Raw genomic sequence first — 24,460 nt, 5'->3', positions numbered from 1 at the left:
AAATAAATTTAGAAAACATTTTTTGAAACTTTTTTAATAATTTTTTATTGGTTTTAATCAAATACAAATTGTAATTAAATTATCAAATACAAATTGATTGAATTATAAAACTAATTGAATACAGATTACTTTCAACTATAGTGAATTGTCGTTTCTCAAATTCTAGATTTACTTTGAGTTTAATGCAAACTTAAAGAATTTCTTTTGAGAAATTGACTAATATTGGGGAAATGGATGATAGAAGCAATAGATTCCACTCACCGGACCGAACTGCTCGAAGTAATTTTTGACATCTTCAAGGGTCGTGGGCGCTGAAAGGCCACCCACGAATATCTTTTTCGTCCTGGTTACCATCTGCAAATCACACAAAAAAGAAAATACATTAAAAAATTAAATAATCAAATTTTACATTATAATTAATGAATCATTAGAGTTATAATACTAATTATAGCAGTATTAAGACTGTCTTTGTGCAGTTGCAAAGTTTTCAGTGGGATTAAAACAAAAAGGTCGTGAATCTCTTAATGTCGTTAAAAAAAGTTAAAGTATAAATCTTGTATTTAAAAATAAATACGAACACATTCTTCTTTCAAACGGCGAAGGTTTTCTTGAAGAAATGATGATCAAACAGAGAATTACTACCCCTTTATTTATTTTTATTTTTTCGCTCGCAAAACCCAAGAGATAATTTAAAAAGTTCCTGCTAACGGTATGCAAATACATTTCAACTTCATGTAATCCGAGGCGCTGCGCGCCTCCTCTTCTAATTGAGTCGGAAAACTGGATTTATGCAATGTTTGGGTGCAAAAAAAAAAACAATAAAGAAAAAATGAAAATTTCTTCTTTTTGTTTTATTTTTTTTTTGGAAGCAAGTTCACGATAGGTAGGTCAATATCGTGGTACGTGCCGGAGGCACGTTTTTGGTATATAAAGTTAATGGTCTGCACGGGGCACCGGCTTTCTAAACCCACGAACTGCTCCATCACGCCATTAATCCCTTCACTTTATCTCCAAGTAATTAAAACGGAAAATCCCTAAAACACACCGGAGCCCCCTCGGTCCGAAAGTCCTCATCCTGCAGCTCAACATATATAGTAATACTTATACACACACACACATAGTTATATATATATATTTTTTTTCCAACTCTTCCCTCCACCACACATTCATTTATCCTGGGACAAACCCCCCTTTCGCATCCTGCACTCCCCACGTCAAGCGAGAGCATTCGCATGCAAATAAAAATTTCCATGTATATTTTAGCAATGTGAATAATATATGTAGCCTTGCTACCAAAAAAAAAAGAAGAGAAACGAAACGAAGAGTAGACCAAGCACTCACTCCAAATGCACCACCGAAAAAAAAAAATATATATATAATGAAAAATAGTGTATTTACTTTGACTACCGACTTTCATCCCCCTACACGCATATATTATTTACATTTACTTTTTTTTATTGCGCCCAAATAAATCCCTAAACTGTTGTGCAAACGGCGTTAGCATCGATTTCCGCTTATATCCGCAAAATTTTAAAATACCCGCACATTCCACACACTCTTCACCCGCACGACGCATAAATTCAATCGGCGAGTCGAAACATCCCCTACGAGAATTTCACCCTGATAAGTTTATGCGCACCATTTTCCACCCACATCCAATATATAAGCAAATATGCACACACTCGAATAAATCTGTACACTATTTTCGTTTGATTCTCATCCATAAATATTCTTAAAATCTTCTTAAACCATGCCCAAATTCAATTTATAAATTTACTAAAGTTATAGATACTTTTTTTTTTATAAATCAATCATTTAAACGTGTATTCAATACAAACTTTTTTTAATTGTATAATGAAACATATTCAAAAATACACATAATATGTTTACACAAGGACTACTCTTCTCATCGTCACTCTTTAAGCGAGGTTTCACTGTATATAAATTTCATATTCATTTAATTTCAAATAAATTTGCGAATTTGCTTTAATATAGTTAATGAAATCATCATACGAATTAAACTTTATTCAATTTAAACGTTATTAAAAAAAAAGTATGGAGCTGCAACAATTTTCCATTAATTTAATTTTAGTTTTTATTAATACAGTTTATTTATTCATCGTTTTAAATCATTTTTTCATTGAATTTAATAAATACACGAAAGAGCTTTTTATTCGTTTAGTTTCAGTGTAATTAATAGAAAAATATTTTATGCCAAATTTTGTGCAAGAGTTCAAATAGATTTTATGCAAGTTTAAAAATGGGTCATTTTATATGAGCTCTGGAAATAGCTAAAAGCTAAAAATATATATTTCAGTTTTGATCTTATTGACGTCGTTTGCTTTTGCTTAAAAACGAATTAAGTTTATTGAAATATTATTTAAATTGTTTCTTATAGTTAATAGTAGGAAGTCGTTAAGTAAGACAATTCGTACAGTTTTTATTTTCTCTGGTAAATAACAATGCTCTCGTAATTATATTGAGATTAAATTTGTGCTGATTCATGCGACGGAAGAAAGAAGCGAAGAGAATTGAGGGAACAAACAGCGAAATGAAAAAGAAAAAAAAAGGAATGATCATCATCATCGTGGTGGTAATAATAACAAGACGGAGCTGCGTCCTTTTCGAAGGATACAGCACACTTACGTATGTGCAGCAACAGCAGTTATTAATCTAATCTCGACAGCGAAAACAAGCACGATCTCTTCTCCTTTCCACTCATTCTCCCATCTCATCTCTCCGAACCCACGCAAGAGGATTCGACGAATGCTGGAGAGTCGAGGGAGAGAACGATTTCCGTATGCAAATCCAAATTGATTTCCAGTGCGGTTTTCGTGCCTTCAAGCAAACACCCGAAAGTTAGGTAAGCATTTTCGATCCGGCACAAAAGGTAACTTCGACAATCATCGCATTCCAATTAGTTATTGCTTTCTTGCGTCCGCATTCGATTAAAAAAAAAAAGTAAATGAAAATTACCGCTGCTAAATTAATAAACGATTTTCAGGGTAATTAGTGGAAATACGAGTTCGGATTAATTGCTTCCACATTTAAATATTTCAACTGGTAATTGGATAATTATAAAATAGTTGGATTCAAATAAAAACGAGTAGAGAAACACACAAAAAAATGAGCGCAATCGTCATTAATAATTTACGCAACGTACGCACTAATTGAACTCTAATTACCCTCTTTTCAAACGCTTTTTTTCTCTTATTTAATTCCTTCTCTCTCTATTTCTTTCAATTTCCAATCGATTAGACGTTTTCTAACGGTCTGACCTATTTGTATGATGTGACCGATCGCGGGGGGCGGAAAATGGAAGGGCGCTAAGTCACCTCGCAGATTGCATCTGGATTCGATTATGTGTGGGGCGGCCGAATCGAATGGACTTTTTTTTTTATTGTATTCTACTCCTCGTATTATTTCCTTTACGAATCGCTAATACCGCTCCCGGCCACCGCCCCCCAAGCACCGGAACACAATGGAATCGCCGGGGCGCACAAAGCGCGGGGGGGCGGCGGCTGAGGCTATTTATAAATTATTAATGGATCCATTGTTACCAGATGTTTCGCAATTATAAAATCGATGATTTGCAATTGAAAACGAACTGCGACACCTCAATTCAAAGGGAATCATCAGCAGTTTACATCAAAATACACACAATCTAATTCAATTGCTCTTACAAATTGAAATTATTAATAATTATTATTTGTAATTAAAAGAAAAAACCAATTAGAAAAGTTTTTTGCGTGCGAAAGTTGAAAAGGAAAAGAATCGATTCTGTACAATACGAAAATGTACAATTAATCCATTGATTAACCGGCAGCAATTTACGTTTATTTTTTGTCTCTGTCCATTGATTCTCTTCAGTTTTCAAGGGTGGAAGGAAGACAAAAAAATATATATATCCGCTTGAATGGCAATAGTCAATGGATATCGGGAATGGGAAGTGCTCCCTTTTTTTTTTCATTCTCCCTTTATATATGTAATTTTTTTTCTCTCCTTTTCACACAGAGTACTTCGCATAATCCCCATTTCCAAATCCAGGATCGAAATCGATTTTCAAGCTATTGTAGAGATCCTTAACTTATTTATTGAATTCTCAGTAGTGACTGCTAAAAATTGTTTCAACTTTTCTTAAATTTGACTATTTTAACTGTATGAAATAAATTCGATGAAACCTTTTCAGTTTATTTTGTAAATGTCCAGTTTTATTCAAGCGAAAGCCATAAATTACACACGCACGCAGTGCCAAAACGGCAATTTGTTTAAAATTAATTAATAAGTTCATAACGGTGGCGGCGGCGTCGCGACGCTCGCACCTCTTGACAAGACGGGGGGTTCTGATAAATGAGCCACGCTTGACGCAACTTCACTTAATATGTGAGAGATGCCTTAAATTATTACACTCAACGAAACTTACACAACTTTAACGTGCACGTAACAATTAATTTTGATATTTCAAAAACAATACACGGCGGCCCGCAGCTATGGAGCTCCGAAGCGTCGCCGCCTCCGCCTCCGCCTCCACCCCAAACAACAAACTCCGAAAACGAAAACATCAACAGGATTCAGATTAACGCAGAACTTTCTCGCTCAGTCCTCCTCCTCCTCCTCCTTCCACCGTTAATTGAAACCTATCAGTTTTAACACTCTCAAACTCAATTATATCCAGATAACAATCTATTTATATAATTAATCTCGCTTTAATGGCATCCCATAAACAACAAGTTTTCAATCTCAGCAAAGATTCTCATAATATTTCACTAATTATTAAATCATTCTAAAAAACAACTATAAAAATTAATAAAATTCATTTTTGTAAAGGTTTCATTCATTTAAAAAAATGATGAATTTTTCGTGTGCATAGAAATAATAGTAGTTATAGATTTAGTATTTCGTTTTTTTGTTGTTGTTAAATTTTGATTGGACATTTTATAAAATGTATAAATATGTGAATATAGAAATATTTTTGTTATGCTATAGAATGAAAATAATTTATGGATTTACACCGGAATGTTCGTAATATTTTCACTGAAACTATTTCGTGGCTTTCGATCCAAATTCGATATTACATTTTTGCAACGCAACAAAGTGGATAAATCGTACACAATTTTTTTTAACACTTATTTGATTATTAGTTCAAACAGAGATTTGAATGCAAAATTATTATTTTAAACAGTTTACATACTTAATTTTGTGAATTAACATAAAGAAAACGTAATAGTTTTTGCTTTGTATTGTTATTATATTAAATCTCGTAGACTGAAAACTCTATTATATAACAAAACATTGTATTTCATTTTTATGCTTCGCGCAGAAAACATTATCTAAATTTATTAGGCTTTTTACTGCCGTTCCTTCTATGATAAAAACAATGTTCTGAGACATTAAGCCTAGATGACATCGCATCTATGAGAATCTACCCTCCTATAGGATCCATCAACTACAACCGTTAAATCATGTTTATCATGTTCATGATTTATGCAATTGATAAAAATAAAGACAGAAAATGTAATAGTTAGTGAAATAATGTAATGGTGATAATTTGTAACGTTGCGTTATGATTATAAAAGATGTATGCAAATCCTGATGTGTTTTCGGGAAACGTTAGAACCGCATTTAAGTGCATATGCATATTGTATTACCAAACCGCTAAAGGTCGGATTATTTGTTTACTAAATTCATTGAATGATTCATACATTCATACCTTAACGTTCCTTCATTATTCACTATTTCGATTTCTCATTTATATTAAAATTGTAAATTTAGAATGAAAATCGTTGCAGGACGACAATTTTAAGCTGATAAAGTTATTAAGACTACTTCTGTCCATCCATGAAACTTAAGCTTATATAAAAAAAAAAAGAAGATTTCCCATAAGATTTTATGCTTTAGCCAATTGTGCGGTCTTTAGTTAAGGTTCTTAAAAATCGCTTTTCTTCAACCCCCCAAAGAAAAAAAAAAGAATCCTGCGGATTACTTGGGTTTCGTAAGATTATTCTCGACTAAAATGGGGAAAGGTTTTATAAAAAGGATGTGAATCTATCTGGTTCACGGTTCATTAACGGTGCAACGAAAATTCCGGATGATGATGATGATGATATGTAGGTAAACGTGGGTCGGTGGAAAATAATTATTATCGGAGCCGTCCGTTGTATCTATTGTATCTATATAGTCTCGTATCCAAACCATTGAGAGTCGTCGTCGGAGTGGAACAATGCGTGATTAAAGATTTTCGGGGGGTGGATGGAATTAAAATGGAATGGAAAACGCCGCGTGTAATAATCGAATAATGGAGAGAACAAAAGCGAGAACGACGACGATGATTATGATGATGATTTTTTGTGTTTGTGTGTAGAGAATGTGTGCGCGTTTCCTACGGATCCGAAACTCGGGGATGGATTTAATGTAATTTTACCTTGGCCGCAACGAGTTATAAATTATGAGGGCGGAGGTGGCGAGGAGGGTTTTTCACACACACACAAAAAAAAAAAAATTTGTATAAAAGGATGCGAAAACAATGGGGGGAAGGAACTAAATCACACGACACAAACCTCCCCATCTCTCTCTCTCCATATATCTCATCCCCTCGCCACCCCTTTGCACCCATGCATACACGACGAAAAAAAAAAACGTATAAAACTGTTTGAATATTCCATTTCAACCGCCCTTTCCTACGGCATCGCGCTGGAGGAGGCGGGGGCGGCAGCATCGCCCGAGCCACTATTATTCATCGGGAGAGCTCCGGCTCCCCAACAATGTCTTAGTGAGCGCGCAATGTCAGCTGTCCCATAATTACGCATTTGTATACCGAATCCAACAAAGAAAACCAACCTGGCAGCTTTGGATAAGGGGCGCAATTTATAAATGTTGTTTTGTGCCCTTTCTCTATTTCTCTTTCTTTCTTTCTCATACTCTCACTCACACTCTTCGTGTACGTCTGCAATATTTAACTAAACCCGAGCAAAGGGAAGATAAAAACCTTCCACTCTCACACACTTCTCGTAATCCGAAATAAAGGAACGAGCGATTATATACATATATTTTTATATATATATATATATATATATATATACAAAAGGAAAAGAAGGGAAGGTTTTGCTGCAGATTAGAGTGAAAGAGAAGCCGTTATTTTTATCTTATCCGAATAATAACAATAATAAAAGAATCGCAGAGGAAATTTTCGGTAGATCTTCGGGATTAACCCGAAGCATTTTCATCGTTTATTGCGGAAGTTCATTAACCCTTCACCTGGCGATCGGCTACATAATAAACCCTTTTCCCCACCAATTTGTGCTAATGTAATTGCCGGACTTTGAGCATTAAAGCTTTCGCTTTTCCCCATGCTAATCTGGATTGATTCGAAAAGTTTCGATTTTGCGTGCGCGAACGCATTTACGTAATATTACCGAACTTAATCAACTGTTTGTTCCAGTTTCTATAAAACTTTATTTTTATATTAAGATATAAGAAACATTATTATTTAGATCGAATATCTATATTTTTCTTTCTAACTTACTTTTTACTGTAAATATAAACCAAAATTGTTATTTCCATCATCAAACACTTTTCTTCTCAAATTTAAAGCAAGAATTAATTTCCTGTAATAAACTGAACATAAAAACGACTCAGCTTTATATAATAAAGTATCAACTTGATAAACATAAATTTGTAAATAATATAAATCTTTTAGTTAATGTAACAAAAAAAATCATATAAATAATAAAGCACATTTACGTAATATTACCGAACTTAATCAACTGTATGTTCCAGTTTCTATAAAACTTTATTTTTATATTAAGATATAAGAAACATTATTATTTAGATCGAATATCTATATTTTTCTTTCTAACTTACTTTTTACTGTTAAATATAAACCAAAATTTTATTTCCATCATCAAACACTTTTCTTCTCAAATTTAAAGCAAGAATTAATTTCCTGTAATAAACTGAACATAAAAACGACTCAGCTTTATATAATAAAGTATCAACTTAATAAACATAAATTTGTAAATAATATAAATCTTTTAGTTAATGTAACAAGAAAAAAAAATCATACAAATAATAAAGCAAATTTAATTCGTTTGATTTTTTTAGTGGACGTAAAATCGGCGAGAGAGAGACTCAGGTCGTTAGTCTTCTTACGTACATCATAACTCTCTTTATATAACTTCCTTTTTATGAAGGACATATACATTTCCGGCGTTTTACTAAATTTCCGTGCGACTTAAGATTCTTTATCTCTCACCAACTTAGAAAATAACACAAATCACCAAAAAATTACTACATTTCAATGCGTTTGAATTATATAATAACTATGTAGATTTTCGTATATAAATTTATAAAAATCTTATACACTTTTACATTATTTTTATGTAAATTTACACAATTTAGCATTTGCAGCGATTATGAAATAACTTCCATAAATAAAACTCAATTTTCATTAATTGGTATATTTAAGTGAACGTATGTTATTACGTAATCTTTCCATTACAGATTAATTTTATTTTTTTTAAATTCATGTAACATTTTGTTACATGTTTGTTGTTTTTTTTTATGTAATATAATAGAGAAATTTGAATTGTTATTGAATTAGAAATTTATTAAACTTTTGTTAGTTTTCGTCCTTAATATGCGAACAATGTAATAAATCGGAAGGACGAAAATCTAATATAAATGGATTTGTAAGCAAACATAAAGAAGCGGAAATGCGGAACGTTGATTAATACATTATTACCGAAAAAGAAAAGGGGGAAAAAGAAAAATAAATAAACGAGAAGCGTTGGAGGAAACGTAAGGAGTCGAGTGTTTGAGTTTCCGCAATATACGATGTGTATTGGGGGGATAAAGTCGAGAACGGAGATGGATACAGAGATAGCAGAGGAGATGACCCCCGGAGGCTTCTAATCTGTAAGCAGCTTTTGGCTCGACTCTCCGTATTTACCTTCCCAAGTACTACTACTACTCCTACTGCTAGTTCCAACTCCGAAACCAATCCCACCTAAGATAAACCGAAACTCTCTCGTCCCTTAAACTGTTTCCACCTAAACTTGCCGCAATCCATCTTATTATTACATCCGTTCGCAATCGGTGCAGCTTCCAAAACATTTCAACAATCGCTGTATAGATAATTTAATGAACAAAACAAAACTCTACGCAATCCAAAAACTAAAAAGGAAAGTTTTACGGCTATCGATTTGGGGTTGCTTTCCACTACATCTGTGTGTGTATATACAAGGGGTAGGAAATAAAAAAAAACTTTTCGTGTGTGTGCGCGCTTATTCGTCTATGATTTAAGGGAAAGAAAAAGAAAATCAAAGGAAATTGGGTAGAAAGGAAGAAATAAATTTGTTAGCGGGAAAGTTTAATCTCTTATTTTGTTTGTTGTAATTTTAAGGGTTCGTGCAAAGCGCAACGTTCCGACGGACTTGGGGAATATTTCGAGTTTGAAAAAAACTTTCGTTTCTCTAAATAAGTATAGAATAAAAAAAAAATAAATGTTACCTTGCTGTTTAGCGTCGTTATCCTTTGCACTTTAAACACTTTACTTAGGTTTTTTTTTTTGGGGGGGTGTTCGGAAAGTTTTTCCTTTCTCTTGTAATTTGTTAATAAATTATTTGAGATTTGAGCTGGAAATATTAGATAAACGTTGATAAACTGGAAGGATTGGATGTTCGGATTTTAATTCAAAATGAATTTGTTTGAAAATTTGTTTGTTGCCGGAAGCCGGGATTTTCTTCGTTTTTCCTTTAAATAAATGTTATTTATTTTGTTTTTTTTGAATAAAAGGAAGAATAAAGAAGAACCGTTGAGAATGGTTTGAAGAGAAAGAAGAAGTAGAGTGTTTTAGGGTGATAAGAATAAAAAGAGGACTTACATTTAAGGGTTGGTTGGTTGGTTAGTTGTGGTGGTTGGTTGTTGTATCGACGACGGTCGGGCGGTCGGGCGCGGGCGTTTCTATCGTTATGTATAGCTGTTTTGCCCGGGTGGCGAGCGGCAGCAGCAGGACTGAAACCTGGAGTCGTCGCACGCGCGCGCTTCCTGCACGTGACCTAAGCGAATGCGCGACGGACGGCGCGGGGGAATGGCGGGAAGCGGTGGTGGTGGTGGCGGCGGCGGAGGCGGCGGAGGCGGCCTAGGCGGCAGCGGTGGCGGCGGATCCCGCTCCGCCACCACCGGCCTGCGTCGTCATGGCGACGGGGCGGCCGATGGCGCCGCGACGGTCACCCCCGCCGCATCATCGCGTCTTCCCTCCGGGCCCTAAACACTCGACACAACCTCTTCTCTCTCCTTCCTTTCGCTGCTCGCGAATTCTGATTTTCCTTATTAAAATTATTATCCATCACGTGCATACATATAACACACACACTCATCTACATGCATACGTTCAAGGATATACACGCCGCCTCCTCCTCCTCCTCATTCACACATCCATCTCAACCCTCGCCCGCATTTTCCCAGAACACGACTCTATTCCTAAAGCCCTGCTCCTTATTCATCTTCCCTTTTCCTCCTCCTCCTCGAGATTTGCGTAAAAGCAAATTTTCCAAAATCAATTTTTCCTCCAGTTCATCCCACACATTTCCCAGCTAAATCCAATATCAAAATACCTACTTTCTTAAAATATCGCTACTATGAATAACTATGCTGCACTTGATTCCATTATTCCATTCCATTTTCCTAGCAATATATTTTTTTTTTACAAAATTTTCAATAAATTTCCAATATCTTTCAAATCTATCAATATTATTTTCCTTCAACAAATTTTCCCTAATAGCAAAATTCAACGAATAAACGAAATGTTGTGTACGTATTTCCATGAAATATTCATCTTTCCATGAAAAACGATGTTTACAATTTATACGTATTTGTTCCAATTAATTCATATTTACTAATTAACTAACAACTACTAAGGATTTTCAATCCGCAAAAAAAAAACTTAATATTTTCCAAACGAAAAAATCTAGTTTCGTGCTGTTACGAAATATTCCGAATAAGAGAAATGTTATGTACGTGCAATGATGGATTGCGTTTTACGATTTCCATGAAATATGCAGAATATTTCCATTTTTTCCAAATATTATATTCAGATTGAAATGCTTTTATATATTTAAATTATTATAAAACTTACTTAATTATGATTGATTCCATTTCCAAAATTTTTTTAGTTGGAAATAATATTTACAATTAAATTTTAAGAAATATTCTAATTATAATTACATAAAATAAATAATTAACAAAGTTTTCAAAGAATTAGATTAATTATTGTATTTTTTTTATTATTATTATTATTAGTAAATATTATAGAAGTGATGAAAGTTATGAAGAAAAGTAGTAGAATGTATTTTAACCTTTTGACATTCAATATTACGTAGTGGCAAGACGCTATCAATCTTACACAAGACAAGCGAATCCATAATTTCAAGTGAATACCATGTTAGGGGTAGGTTTTCCAAACACACGCGAAAGCCAAATATCGTGTTTAAACTTTTAGTACATGTTAAACCGTACAAAAAGAAGAGGGAAGAAAAAAAAATATATATAATAAACACAGACATGTTCCGCTAATGCGATAAACACATTTTTAATAAAGTTTTATAGGTCACAAGTACTGGTTTAATCAATAAAATTAAACAAATGTTTGTTTTAAAGATCAAATTATTATAATTAAATTAGGTTAAAATTTAAAGTTAACTTTAAATATTTGTGTATTTGAATGTAGCAGTTCTTCAAAGGAAAAAGATATTCTGCGCGAAATGGCTGATGTCCATTGACTGGAGCTGCGCTAAAAGATTACGTAACGAATTTTCGGTAATTGCTTAAGTCCTTTGAAGCGTCGCCATCGAAGCGGAAATCGCGCAATAATATTAGCTGCAAAAGTTTAATGCCCGAAGACACGGAGACAAATAGGACCACAATCTTCGGCGTTGTGCTTCGTCCAAAACCTCCCTCCCTCCCTTCATCTCACCGTAACTTATTTGCTTTAGTTTTATCTTGAAGTTATTGCTTTAATGCATTCCAGAATCTCGGCCTAATTAGTGCCACGCCGCGAACCGAGCTTATTTTGATGTCGCCGCAGACGCCGCGCCGCTCTCTTCTCATCTCATCTCATCTCATCCTCGCATCAACGACAACACGAACTCTTTTCCCAACTTATACTACAAAGTTCACAGCTTCATCTCACCGAAAAACTCGTCAGATAAATTACATAGTTTATAATACGAATATAAAAGTTTTGATTTACTGCATTATTATATAATTAATTTCAAAATATTTTTACTTTTTAAATAACGAAAATTATGTTTTCTGTCTTAAAGACAGCAAGAAATCTCCAAAAAATGATGAAATTTTATAAAATTAGCACTGAAGTTACGAGTGTAAATAAAAATTCTTATTTCCTCCGGACGTTGGATATTTAGTTATTTTATTTTTTTTACGTAATTCCGAAGAAAAGAGTATAAAAAAAAATTGGTCGGAAGAGGAAGGAAACAAGGAGAGGGCGAGAGAAAAAGAATAAATAAATACAAGCAGCGGCAAACGCGGAAGGGATTTTTCCTGTTCTGTTGTGTTTTGCGCGATCGTGACCTGCATTCCGGAAATGCTTATGTGCTTATGACCTTGGGGCGATTTTTCCCGTTTCCTTCCTGTCCCTCGCTTTTTCTTTCTTTCTCTTTTCATTCATCCTCCCTACGCATTGCCTTATATATATATTTTCCTGTTTTGTTTTGGGTATCATTGGAAGCGGTCGTTTCTCTTCCGTTTTCTTCTTTCATTCTTTTTGTATGTGTCTCCAACCCCGCGCATTTGGGAATCGGGTGACGGGCTAAAGACATTTATATTTCACTTAGTTTCAATTGGATTATCCGACAAATGGGGAGGTTAAGGGATTCTTTTTTTTTCTCCTCCTCTTCCATCCTTCCTCATCCATCGCGGTGCAAAGAAATTAAGCGAGGCGAGGAAAAATAACAATCCACCAACTTTTTTTTTCATCTTCTCGAAGATGCAGTGAGACTTCAAAGGAACGAGAAACCCGCACACCCCTTACCTCTTCACGCGTCGAATATTTAACATACTTTATTACGTGTACGCGAAAAACGTATAGGCCCTCTAGACATACATATATACCTGCATAACTTTTATTATTTTCGCGTTCCTGCCCTCGAGCCGTACCCGAAAATTGCGAAAAAGTTGTTTGAAATGCATCTGCATGCATATACAAAACTCTTTTTTTTTCTGTTGTTGTTGTTGTTGCTGTTGTTGTTACCCTCGCTTTTTCGGTTGTTGTTATTATTTGTAGTCGTCGACGTGCTGAATATGTATATATTCTCCTATTTTTTTTTTTTTGCTAAAACCACCCCCGTTTTGTTACATTTTCTACGTCGTCGTTGTTGTTGTCACGAGTGTGAGTTTCAGAATTTTTCATTTTCGAGTATTTTATTTGCATGATCTCATTGTGTGAGTGCGCTCATTGTTCTCGATCTGGCATTCACGCAGTTTGTGCGAAATAAGCAAAGCCCGAGTTATTAGCGAAATGCACGATAGTCTGAAGGGGGTGGGATGATGATGGTGGTTGCATTTTGAAGTAGTATTGCTCTTCTGATATACATATATAGAGGTGTGTGCAGATGCATGTAGTATGAGAGCTAAAAGCCATGTTCGAGCATAAAACGTAAAACCTTCTCGTCAATTGGAACAAGCTGCATTAGGGGGTTAAAAAGTGATCCATTACTTCGCTCCGCGCGCAGCCCTCTCGCTAATTAACATTTAATCATTTCGCATCCTTTCGCATCCTATTCTTGTCCTTCCCCCCACACGCGGTTGGCGGAATTAGAAGAACCTGTGCAGAGGGTTGGAAAAGGTGGAAGAAGAGAAGGAGGCGACTTATCGATCCTCGACTGCATACATTTAATTTATTCCTTTGGGGGGACGGATGTTAAGTCGGCCGCATTTTGTGTCACATAAAAACGGGACATATTTCGTTGCCATAATAATCCACTTTTATTACGTACACACAACATGCAAGCTCCATTATGTAAACCCATCCTCTCCTTCTAAATAACTCATTAAATTTACACAATCGCCAATTACACGTCCATCGCGGCGAAATTTCTTTACGAACTATGAAAACTTCCTCTTTCTCTCTATCAATCCTCTATCCTGAATCCACCCCCTCCCTGATCCTTCCACTCCGCTTCCCTTGATTGATGTCGAGGTAGATAAAAATAAGTTGCGGCTAATGGAAAAGTTGGGATTTATTAGTTTTTATAAGTGAAATAACGTAAGCGCGAATCCGAGGGAGGAAAGGAGAAAGAAAGCGAAGACCGAACAACCGAGGGAGGAAAGGAAAGGAAAACAAACCTTTTGTCAATCCCAAGAAGCGAGCTTTATTTGGGTCACAATCAACTTCCAACCGGAGAAGAAAGAAGAAAAAGGGACGACGACACAACAACAACAAAAAAAAAAGAAGAAGAAGAAGAAGAAGGGGGATAAACACAAGAAGAATAAGAAAATAGTAATAACGCTATTGCAGATTAAATCCGGGAAATCTCCCTTTTACCCAAACATTAATACAATTACTATTGCGGCCGCAATTACGTTAATGCAATTCTCAAACTAGAGAAATTTAATAATAAGTAAACACGCGCAGAAACGGAAAATGTTTTCAGTTCGAAAATATATAAATAAATATATATATATAATTTGTTTGTGGAATCTCTGCAATGAATTACGCAACAGACTCGTGCATTAATAGCGTGTAATTATTATAATCGAATAATCGTAAAATCAACGTAATTACATTTCTATATAATAATAATAATAATAATATATAATTATAGAATAAATTTCATTTAATTCATTGCAATTTCCAAATTAATGGCATTGTTGTTATAATTACAACTAATTTTAGAATATTCTGCTTTATTTCATCAATTTTATTTACGTTATTACGTAATCATTGCTATTATATCATTTTTTAGTTAGAAATTAAATTCCGTTCATTATTAACAGTGCGTTATGGATTATGTACAATTGTTCGTGCAAGATAGTGAGAAGCCGTTAAAATTACGACGGTTTCTGCTGGCAGCTGAAATTGTATAACGATGTAATCAATGTTCGGCACGTGGTCATAACTATGTTATAACTTATTCAGCATATTACTTATTAACCTGTTTCTGTCCGTTCCGAATCTTCCTGATCGGATTATTATAGGTACAACATAACAACCGGTTATTATCATCTATCGAAATGAACGTTATAAAATATTGATAACACTAGAGAAGCCAACAGATTTAGATTAAATTATTTTCGAATTAAATGGAAATTAATTAATCAATCAAAATTAAGCATCATTGATCAAACGAAATACGATACAGTGCTAAATGTAATAATGATCACAGGTATTTCTAAATGCAATGCAGTAATTTACGTTTGAAATGTAATATTGCGAAGCACTAAATTATATGTATTACAAGTAATTACTATATGTGCGTTACATAATTAATTGTTATAGTAACACATTGTGTAAAGATAACGTTACATAAATATTATCAGTTCTTTGTAAGTGATCCAGTTTTGTAAACATTTTTGTTTTGTTTATTAAACTATTATACATTACTATGTAATTGTATATTTCTTTTGTTATTGTTTGTTTTGTGTTAAAGTTTTGAAAAGTAATGGTTAGGTGTAATAGAAGAATTGCTGAAATACGTTTGAAATGTGTGTAGGATAAAGTGTACAATACATACAGACGGTAATAATGTAATAAAATTATGTGAATTACAAGTCGGGCACATATTATATCGGAAAGTGAATTAAGTTCGGGAATTTTACATACAGAAGGCTGTTGGTTTCTGTAATATTATGGTAATTCTTATATTCCAGTCTGGAATATTGCCAGCTTCGGTTTGTGTGGGTGTGTGTGGGAAAAAAGGAGAAGAAGAAGCAAGAGAAGAAGAGATAAACCTGCAGCTTGGGGAGGAATGGTGTGGCTGCGAATCCAGTTTTCCCCGTCGACGGGCAAATTGTTTTGCATTTAAACATTTAAATAGTGAATTTAACTTTAAATTGATATTTGCGAAGTAATTACCATAAATATTGATTGCGATATGGCATTCGGGTCGGGTCGAGGAGGGTGGCGGAGTTGGAAGCGTAGGATGAAGAGGTGGAGGAGGAGGACCTCTACATCCCGAGCGCGCGTTCCAGGGAACTTTAGTGCCGCCGTAAACATATTTTCCTTTTATCCACAAACCCGAATATGATATATGGATTTGTCGCCGATAAATTTTCCCGAAGAATACATAAGCGTTTTGTTCTCTCTCTCTCTCTCTCTCACCCCGAGTTATATGACTTCGCGCGGATGACTCGATGTATTCATTTATTATTAGCGCTCGTTGCCCCTGGCGATGATACTGCAGCCACCTCTGATCCCTTACCAGGCTTAAGGTGAGCGTGTGTGTGTGTGTATTATGCCTGAGGGGGTGGCGGCTGCTTGCCGGGGTGGATGGAAGCCATCTCTGGTGCCGCCTATTACGTGTTCTCCCGAAATCTCAATGATCTCGAACCTTAGGAGAAGCCCACCCTCGTGTTTGCTTATAATCCTAGGGTGGGTTTCTTGGGAATTCACCCACTGCACACACCCACACACATATACGAAAGGACCCCAAACTGTCCACCAAACTGTTATTAATAAACATCGAAGTACTTCTGTGCGGGTCCACAGCAAACACACCAATTAAACAAAATTAGAGAGTATTTGCGAATTCTCACTACAACTTAAACTTTTACCAAATCCAACACACAAATATTTTAGTACAAAATATACGTTGTGGGAATTCAGCATTGTATGAATATTTCTCAATACAAGTTGAAAAATTAATGACTGAAGTATTTTTTTTTTTAACAAAAGTTATATAATATATACACTAATGAATACGCTCGTATTTCTCCTTTTCCTAATTCTTGCGTAAGCTTCAAATTTCAGCAGGATACAAAAAAAAAACAACAACGAGAGAATAAAATAATGAGGGTACGGCAATTAGTATAAAATTTCAGCGGAGATCTGACCCCCCCTTTATACGCAAGGATTTAATTCCAGAAATCGTTTGTGTTTCCCTTAAATTTTCTTTCTCTGCATCATAAATTCCTTACATTTTATTTGGGTCCTTTATATGTAATCTAATTTATCGATCAGATTGGGGAGAAAATCCGTTTTTCTGTTCCAAACACTGTTCCAAAAACCACCCCCCGATTTGAGGTTTTGCATGGTGGTATTTCGCGCTGTTCTAATCCTCAGGATTTCAGATAACTGAATCAGCCGAATGGGGCCATTCGTCTTTTTAAATACCTCTCGGCCTTTATCCGAAAGTGGCCCGCGGCTTCGCTGCAGCAGGATAAAGCAGGAGGTGGAGGAGTGGATTGCCCAGATGTTCGGGGCAAGGGTTTATTGTGTTTCGTAATCAGAGCAGCCGGTGTGTGTGTGTGGTGTTTTATTATTGAAGGGGGTTGTAATTCGCGAACGCGCGACGGCTGCGGCTCGTAAGAACCGCTGATATATCGGACTTTATTGACTACATTGTTACATAGTTATGGGGCGAATTCCTGGTGTGGTGTGTAAAGTTTGGTCGATACCGAATTGTGTGTGTATGTATGTATATATGAGAGTGAGTGTGAGAGACCCCTACGATTTCGTCTGGGTTTTGCTTGCGTGTTTGACACACACACACACACACATCTCTTCTTGCTCGAATGGGGGAGCCATGGGGGAACGGTGGGGTCTCGTCGGTTGCCTGGCCACGTCAGCAATTCGTGGCTCAGTTCTTAAGAACAGGAAAGGATGGCCTTAATGCATGTACCCACTAATCTAGACTGCATCGATTTTCAAGCTTCGCTTCCCACCCTCCTCACTCTCCGACTCCGACTCCAACTCCGGCTCTCCACCTCGACAAACCTCCAACCTACCATACAATATTTAATCAAAATATTCTGGGCTCGCAGACGAATTTGGAAACTCGAGTGGAATCTAATACAATTACGCCAACCATTGCATTTCGTACATGCACATGCGAAATAAGAGAGGAAAAAGGTCCTCTCCATTCCAAAAAATTATATACCTATTGAGTGGTTTTTGGTTTCGTATATTTATACCAAATTTTAGATGTAATTTTGTAAAGTATAGTTGTATAAAATGAAGTAGATCTCAAGTAGATTTATTAACTTGAAGGTCATTACTCTATCTTCAACCGGGATATGCATCTATATATAGATATAGATAGATTGAACGAATTTTCCTGCTCTCCTTCACTTAATGACGCCATTTTACACTTAATCGCGTCCGCTCTGTGAGCTCAACACTCATCCCCCCAACACCGTTCATATATACATTCTAATTAAAATCTTCCAGACGGTAATTAATATCGGAGGGTTTGCCCTTCGCCCCCTGGTGTTGCCTCATCCCCATGGCCGTGCTCTGGCTCCTCTAATTTACGTCGAACAACCGTTGCGGTGCCCGCCAATACATTATACACGTAAAGAGATTATAAACTAATTGCACGACTACTACAACTCGCAACTACTCCACTACCTGCAGCTACCATCAGCCAACCCAACCTAAACCGAAACCTAAACCTAACCGAACGCATCGAGGGTTGCATTGGCAGGAAGCACAAATTATCCTCGAGTTTCACATCTCCACCCAATTCATTCATTTTGTTTACCAATTCGTGTCAAAAATATCTCCTCAAAATGCCCACCATCAGAATCGACCCATTCAAAACACTCAACAACGCGCATTTCCCGAATCCCAGCCGCCTCCGATCCAAATCACCAAAATCCAAATCATCTATTTTTATTGCATTTTAATTAAAAAAAAAAATACCTACAAAAAAAATATCCTTCAAGTTACATAATCGAATTTTAATGAATAATGTACATTTTCTTGTTTGTAATGGTCACCCTCCCTCTATATTTTATCAGGCAGGAAGGAAACGGTCGATAAACCTTTTTGTTACTTCGAGTACACGATCATTAATCTCGTATATTTTATACGATTTCCCAATATTGCAATATTTCATTTCGTTGAATTCGAAAATTCTACAAAAACAAAAAAAAAACATGATCAATTGGGATAAAAACAAAGTTGAGCCTCCTTAATTTGTCGAATTTAAAACTGCTTTTCTCCCCCTCTCAGAGTAGTCAGGAAGTCAGTATAATCTTATTAAAGTCTCCCCTAAATAGCGACACGTCCCTCAAAGATTTGCTGACAAACATTCCAATTCGACGTGTTTATCTCGCAAATTCACTAAAGAAAAATAAACATCACTGTTGTTCTCTCTGTTTATTTTATAAACATTATTTAAATTTACTTTACTGAATCTTGTTACGTCGAAGTGGAATAAGTTACAAAAATAAATATTGTTAGCTTATAATCATTTTTTTTTTGGGGGTATACCAAAAAAAAAAAGGTCTTGGCGTAATTAAAAATTCCGGGTAAAATTCATGGTACTTTCTTTTAATAAGGGATTGTCAAAGTGGAGGAAAAAAAATTATGAGGAGAGTTGAAAAATTAGGGTTGGTTGCACGTGGGCTTTGCGATGTGTGGGTTGGTTTTCGTTTTCCAAGCATGATGAGGAGCTGCTCCTGCTGATGCGGTGGCAACTGCTGACGTGGGGGGTAGGTGGTGGAGAAAGAGGAAGAGGAGGAGGTAATGACTGAAGCAGAGGCTCGTCAGCCGTGCGTCAGCCGCGCCGAGACTGCGATTTAATGAGCATGAAATCCAAATGGTAATTTGATTTGGACTTAATTAACGCCGTACGTAAGTAGGAAAGGGGGGAAAATGGGGGAGGAACACACACACATTCGCAATCTTAAATGTCACTTTGGGGAGCTCGAGGGTGGGTTGCTTCGAAGATGCGGCTAATGTCGAAAAGATACACTAACGGATCTTATATATATACATACACACACACATTTTTTTTGCGCCCTTATCTCGGCCCTACCCTGATTTTAAACTGCAATCCATCTCGACTCGGCGCGGCCCCCGAGGCTGAGATATTGAAAACCTTCGTCTTCACTCACTTATAAATGGAACAATCTTTTTACGGCCCTTTAATGATCCACTAAACGAGATTGATACGGACTCCTTCTTAAATAGGATAAATATTTTTTCTCTCGCTCACTCTCTCTCTCAAGCTCAACTCCCCAATTTCCTGTTCGTTCCCATTAAACTTTGCCCGTCCTCATCATTTACAGTTCCTTCTAATCCTCTGACCCACCATTTAGCACTCCTCCTGAAGCTGCGTGCCCATGATGGATTGTGCGGCAAGGATTCTCCTCTCCTCTTCAGGACGAGAAACGTGACTGCATGCATTCTGACAGGGTATTCCCATCCATTGATCACTATTAACCAACGTCTTTAGTAACTAAACGACTTTGCTAAGGTATTTATGAAGGAATTCAACTGGAAAATCTGACTTTAAAATATTCTAATCGCAAAATAAATTACTTTCATTTCATTATGTAATCGTTCGGATAAATAATTGTTTCGTTAATGCAACAGTAATATTGCAAGTATGAATATTAAACATTGCGGTATTGCTAAATGCGGCGTAGCAAATCTTAATACCTAATATAATATACACACGATGGAGCAAAGACCCTGAGGACACCTCAAATACAGAACATGATTGTAATCAGAGCAAAGCGTCCTCGTTCAGTCTACTAGAATAATCAAATTGTAAATGGTAAACGTGATGACGTTTAATATCATTTTTCGATGTTGGATAATGATGATGATCTTTGATGTTTTTTCTTTAACATGCGATTATTATTCCTATCAGATTGTAATTAATAGAGGCGATAATCTGGTTTCGTGAGCGGGATTGAGGTGAATCTGCGATGGGGTTGGATGGATGGAACGTGATGAGAGTGATTCCGGTCCATATCATTCATCCCCCTGAGGGCTCATCATCGTCGCAGCAGTTCGCGACACACTATCGAGGGGTAGAGCTCACGCATCGTTAACATACTATATGCAGGGAGCGTTTTGCAGGATCGTCGCAGGACGATTTCCAAGTTGGAAACAAAGTCGCGCTCCACGTATAGGCCATTACGGCATTATGCAGCTGCATAAATCGGGGCGACGCATTTACGTCTAACAAGAGAGACGACGCAAATAACGCGCGCAAGAGGAAAGAGGTGGAAGAAAAAAAAAAGGAAGAAAGGAAGGAAGGAAAGAAAGAAACGACGGAGCGTATGAAAAGCAGCCGAAGAAAAGGAAAAGAAGTAGTGCTAACGAAAGAATGGAACTGCTACGTGTAGAGGAAGGAGGGCTCGGATAAAAATGCGCACGAAAGGGGTGGAATGGAGCCGAAGGGATGAAAGACAGCGCGCGGCTGAAGAGAAATGGAGATAGATGTAAAGCGTGTTTGCACGACGGAGAGAGAGAGAGAGAGATCTAAATGCGAATTTGAAAACTGGACTGAAAGGACTCTTTTTTTTTTTTTTTGTTATTATTCTTCAGCTTCTCCTTCCTCATCTCGTTTTATTTTGTACTTCTTTCATTCTCTCCTCTCTCCTGAATAAAACCGGTAATTGCAGAATTAATATTTGAAAAGGAGCCAAGTTGAAGGGGTTTTCTCATGCACACACATATACATATACTGTGTACATACATAGTTGTCCCTGACTCTAGCAGAGACAGGTCGGGTTTTGAAACACTTAACAAGAGGGTGAGAGGCGAGTTGCAATAATCACAATTGAGGCTGTGCGCTCGGTTGGCAGTCGGGAGGAAGAGGGTTGCGGAGTGAGGAAGGGAGGTAGGCAGGCAGGCAGGCAGGCAGCAGGCACAGCCTCCCATAATTCCCACCGAATATGGGTCGAATTAAAGCCAACATAATCTAAACACAAATAGCGAAATTTTAATTGAAATTACTCTTGCGTACGAGGATTATTCACACCGCACCTCAACGTTTTAAAACCGCACACGCAAATAAATAAATAAAAAAAAAGGAGACTACGGCAGTAACAACAACAGCGACGACGATGATGATGACCAAACCAAATGAAACTCGCGCAAATCTGCACTCGCGGTGCAAACATTTCAATGAATTTTAATCCCGTATTAAACCTTCCGAACTCCGCTAATTAAATTGATTAGCATTAACGGTTCGACATGTAAAATTTACCAAAAAAAAAAACAACTAATTTATATATAGGCGCAGATTGCTATTTGCAGCTTCCGGTGTACCATAAACCTCAACTCTTTATTACACTAATTACAGATACGGTATATCCAACGTTAATTACCCTTTAAATATTGGTATTTTCCCATTAATGATTACATAAGTTTTCCATTATCATTTCAATTTTATAGTTTAATTTACCAACTATTAATTAACATTTGTACAAGAAAATACATTCTTTTAAGAATCGACATTGATCAAAATCGACAATGTAATTCTAAAAGGAAATGCTTTTCGTGTCGAATACAAAGGGATGTTTATTTACAGCTACGATTTACTTTGCTAATCCCCAAGTCAGTTGAGTAAAGAATAGAGAATAATCCCTTTTAACCAAATCCTAATCTTCACATCTAACACAAGTCCAAATAAAGAATACTATTAGCAAGAAAAAAATAGTTAATTTTATAACTTAGATCATCTAACGTTATTTCGATGATTTGAGTACATCTTGCGACTAATTTTATTAACAAATTTAGTCTTAATTTGTTTAAGTTAATTTCAATTTTAGTTAATCTTAATTCCTTAATTAATTATTGTAACTATTGAAGATGTTATTCTTTCAAATAGAAGACAGAACGTCAGTTGAGTAAAGAATAGAGAATAATCCCTTTTAACCAAATCCTAATCTTCACATCTAACACAAGTCCAAATAAAGATTACTATTAGCAAGAAAAAAATAGTTAATTTTATAACTTAAATCATCTAACGTTATTTCGATGATTTGAGTACTTTTTGCGACTAATTTTATTAACAAGTTTAGTCTTAATTTGTTTAAAATAAGTTCAATTTTAGTTAATCTTAATTCCTTAATTAATTATTGTAACTATTGAAGATGTTATTCTTACAAATAGAAGACATAACGTCAGTTGAGTAAAGAATAGAGAATAATCCCTTTTAACCAAATCCTAATCTTCACATCTAACACAAGTCCAAATAAAGAATACTATAAGCAAGAAAAAAATAGTTAATTTTATAACTTAGATCATCTAACGTTATTTCGATGATTTGAGTACTTTTTGCGACTAATTTTATTAACAAATTTAGTTTAAATTTGTTTAAAATAAGTTCAATTTTAGTTAATCTTAATTCCTTAATTAATTATTGTAACTATTGAAGATGTTATTCTTTCAAATAGAAGACAGAACGTCAGTTGAGTAAAGAATAGAGAATAATCCCTTTTAACCAAATCCTAATCTTCACATCTAAGACAAGTCCAAATAAAGATTACTATTAGCAAAAAAAAAATAGTTAATTTTATAACTTAAATCATCTAACGTTATTTCGATGATTTGAGTACTTATTGCGACTAATTTTGTTTACAAGTTTAGTCTTAATTTGTTTAAAATAAGTTCAATTTTAGTTAATCTTAATTCCTTAATTAATTATTGTAACCATTGAAGATGTTATTCTTTCAAATAGAAGACAGAACGTCAGTTGAGTAAAGAATAGAGAATAATCCCTTTTAACCAAATCCTAATCTTCACATCTAACACAAGTACAAATAAAGAATACTATTAGCAAGAAAGAAATAGTTAATTTTATAACTTAGATCATCTAACGTTATTTCGATGATTTGAGTACTTTTTGCGACTAATTTTATTTATATCAAATTTAGTTTTAATTTGTTTAATTTGTGAAGATGTTATTCTTTCAAATAGAAGACAGAACAGAGCCTCTGAATTGATGCAAGATTTGTCTTGATTAGAATATGCAAATCGCATCTAAAGACACGTAAGCCACTGCCCGTGTCCTTTATTCCCTAGCAATGTAGTATATAACTCTAATGAAAATTTAAATACTAGAAATTGGTTTGTTATCCTCATTTCTTCTTTACGTTAAAATGTTACTAGTTAAGTAATTGCTTACCTTTGGATGTGCTCTTCTTGGAAATGCTACCTTAGGATCTATCTGTAACAGAAAGACAAAGTTTCTTATTAGCACAAGTACAAACAAACAAAAAAATAAAGGTTTTTTTTTCGGCGGGGGGAGTAGTGAACGTTAAAAAAAGGGGTGGCATGTGCGCGCACTGGGATGCTGATTTCGTAAGTCGGGTAAGATCTTTAATTATTCTGCTTGTTTTACGAGTGGCAATAAACGAATTGCTTGAATTATTCCATTCTCATTTCCTTCCTTCCTACCCGGGCCCGTCTCTAATAGTGGGCATTATGGGCAATCAAAAAAAGAAAGCCTCTCTCTTTCTCCCTCAACCAGAAGAAGGA

The 24,460-nt window shown here is 35.6% G+C and overlaps 1 protein-coding gene across 7 annotated transcripts in view; it reads right to left on the bottom strand.

The window, feature by feature from the left end:
* LOC108559188 (RNA-binding protein Musashi homolog Rbp6) overlaps positions 1-24,145 on the bottom strand; it is a 72,324-nt gene extending 48,179 nt beyond the window's left edge. For 2 of the 7 annotated variants that reach the window (XM_017916358.1, XM_017916363.1), the window contains exons 1-3: positions 9,881-10,038; positions 9,508-9,632; positions 262-354 (exon numbers count right to left, since the gene is read on the bottom strand). In XM_017916358.1, coding sequence (XP_017771847.1) covers positions 262-354 — 93 coding nt within the window. In that variant the 5' untranslated portion in view covers positions 9,508-9,632; positions 9,881-10,038. Of the gene's footprint in view, positions 1-261; positions 355-9,507; positions 9,633-9,880; positions 10,048-24,107 lie in introns of those variants that run through there. The other 5 variants (XM_017916362.1, XM_017916364.1, XM_017916360.1 and 2 more) reach the window with 5 other exon arrangements.
* Between the last annotated feature and the right edge of the window lie 315 nt (positions 24,146-24,460).

Source organism: Nicrophorus vespilloides, unplaced genomic scaffold (genome assembly GCF_001412225.1).
Source record: "Nicrophorus vespilloides isolate i.1.1-1 unplaced genomic scaffold, Nicve_v1.0, whole genome shotgun sequence".
NCBI lineage: Eukaryota > Metazoa > Arthropoda > Insecta > Coleoptera > Silphidae > Nicrophorus > Nicrophorus vespilloides.
Note: the sequence above shows the minus strand (reverse complement) of the source record. Positions and strands in the feature narration are given on the sequence as shown.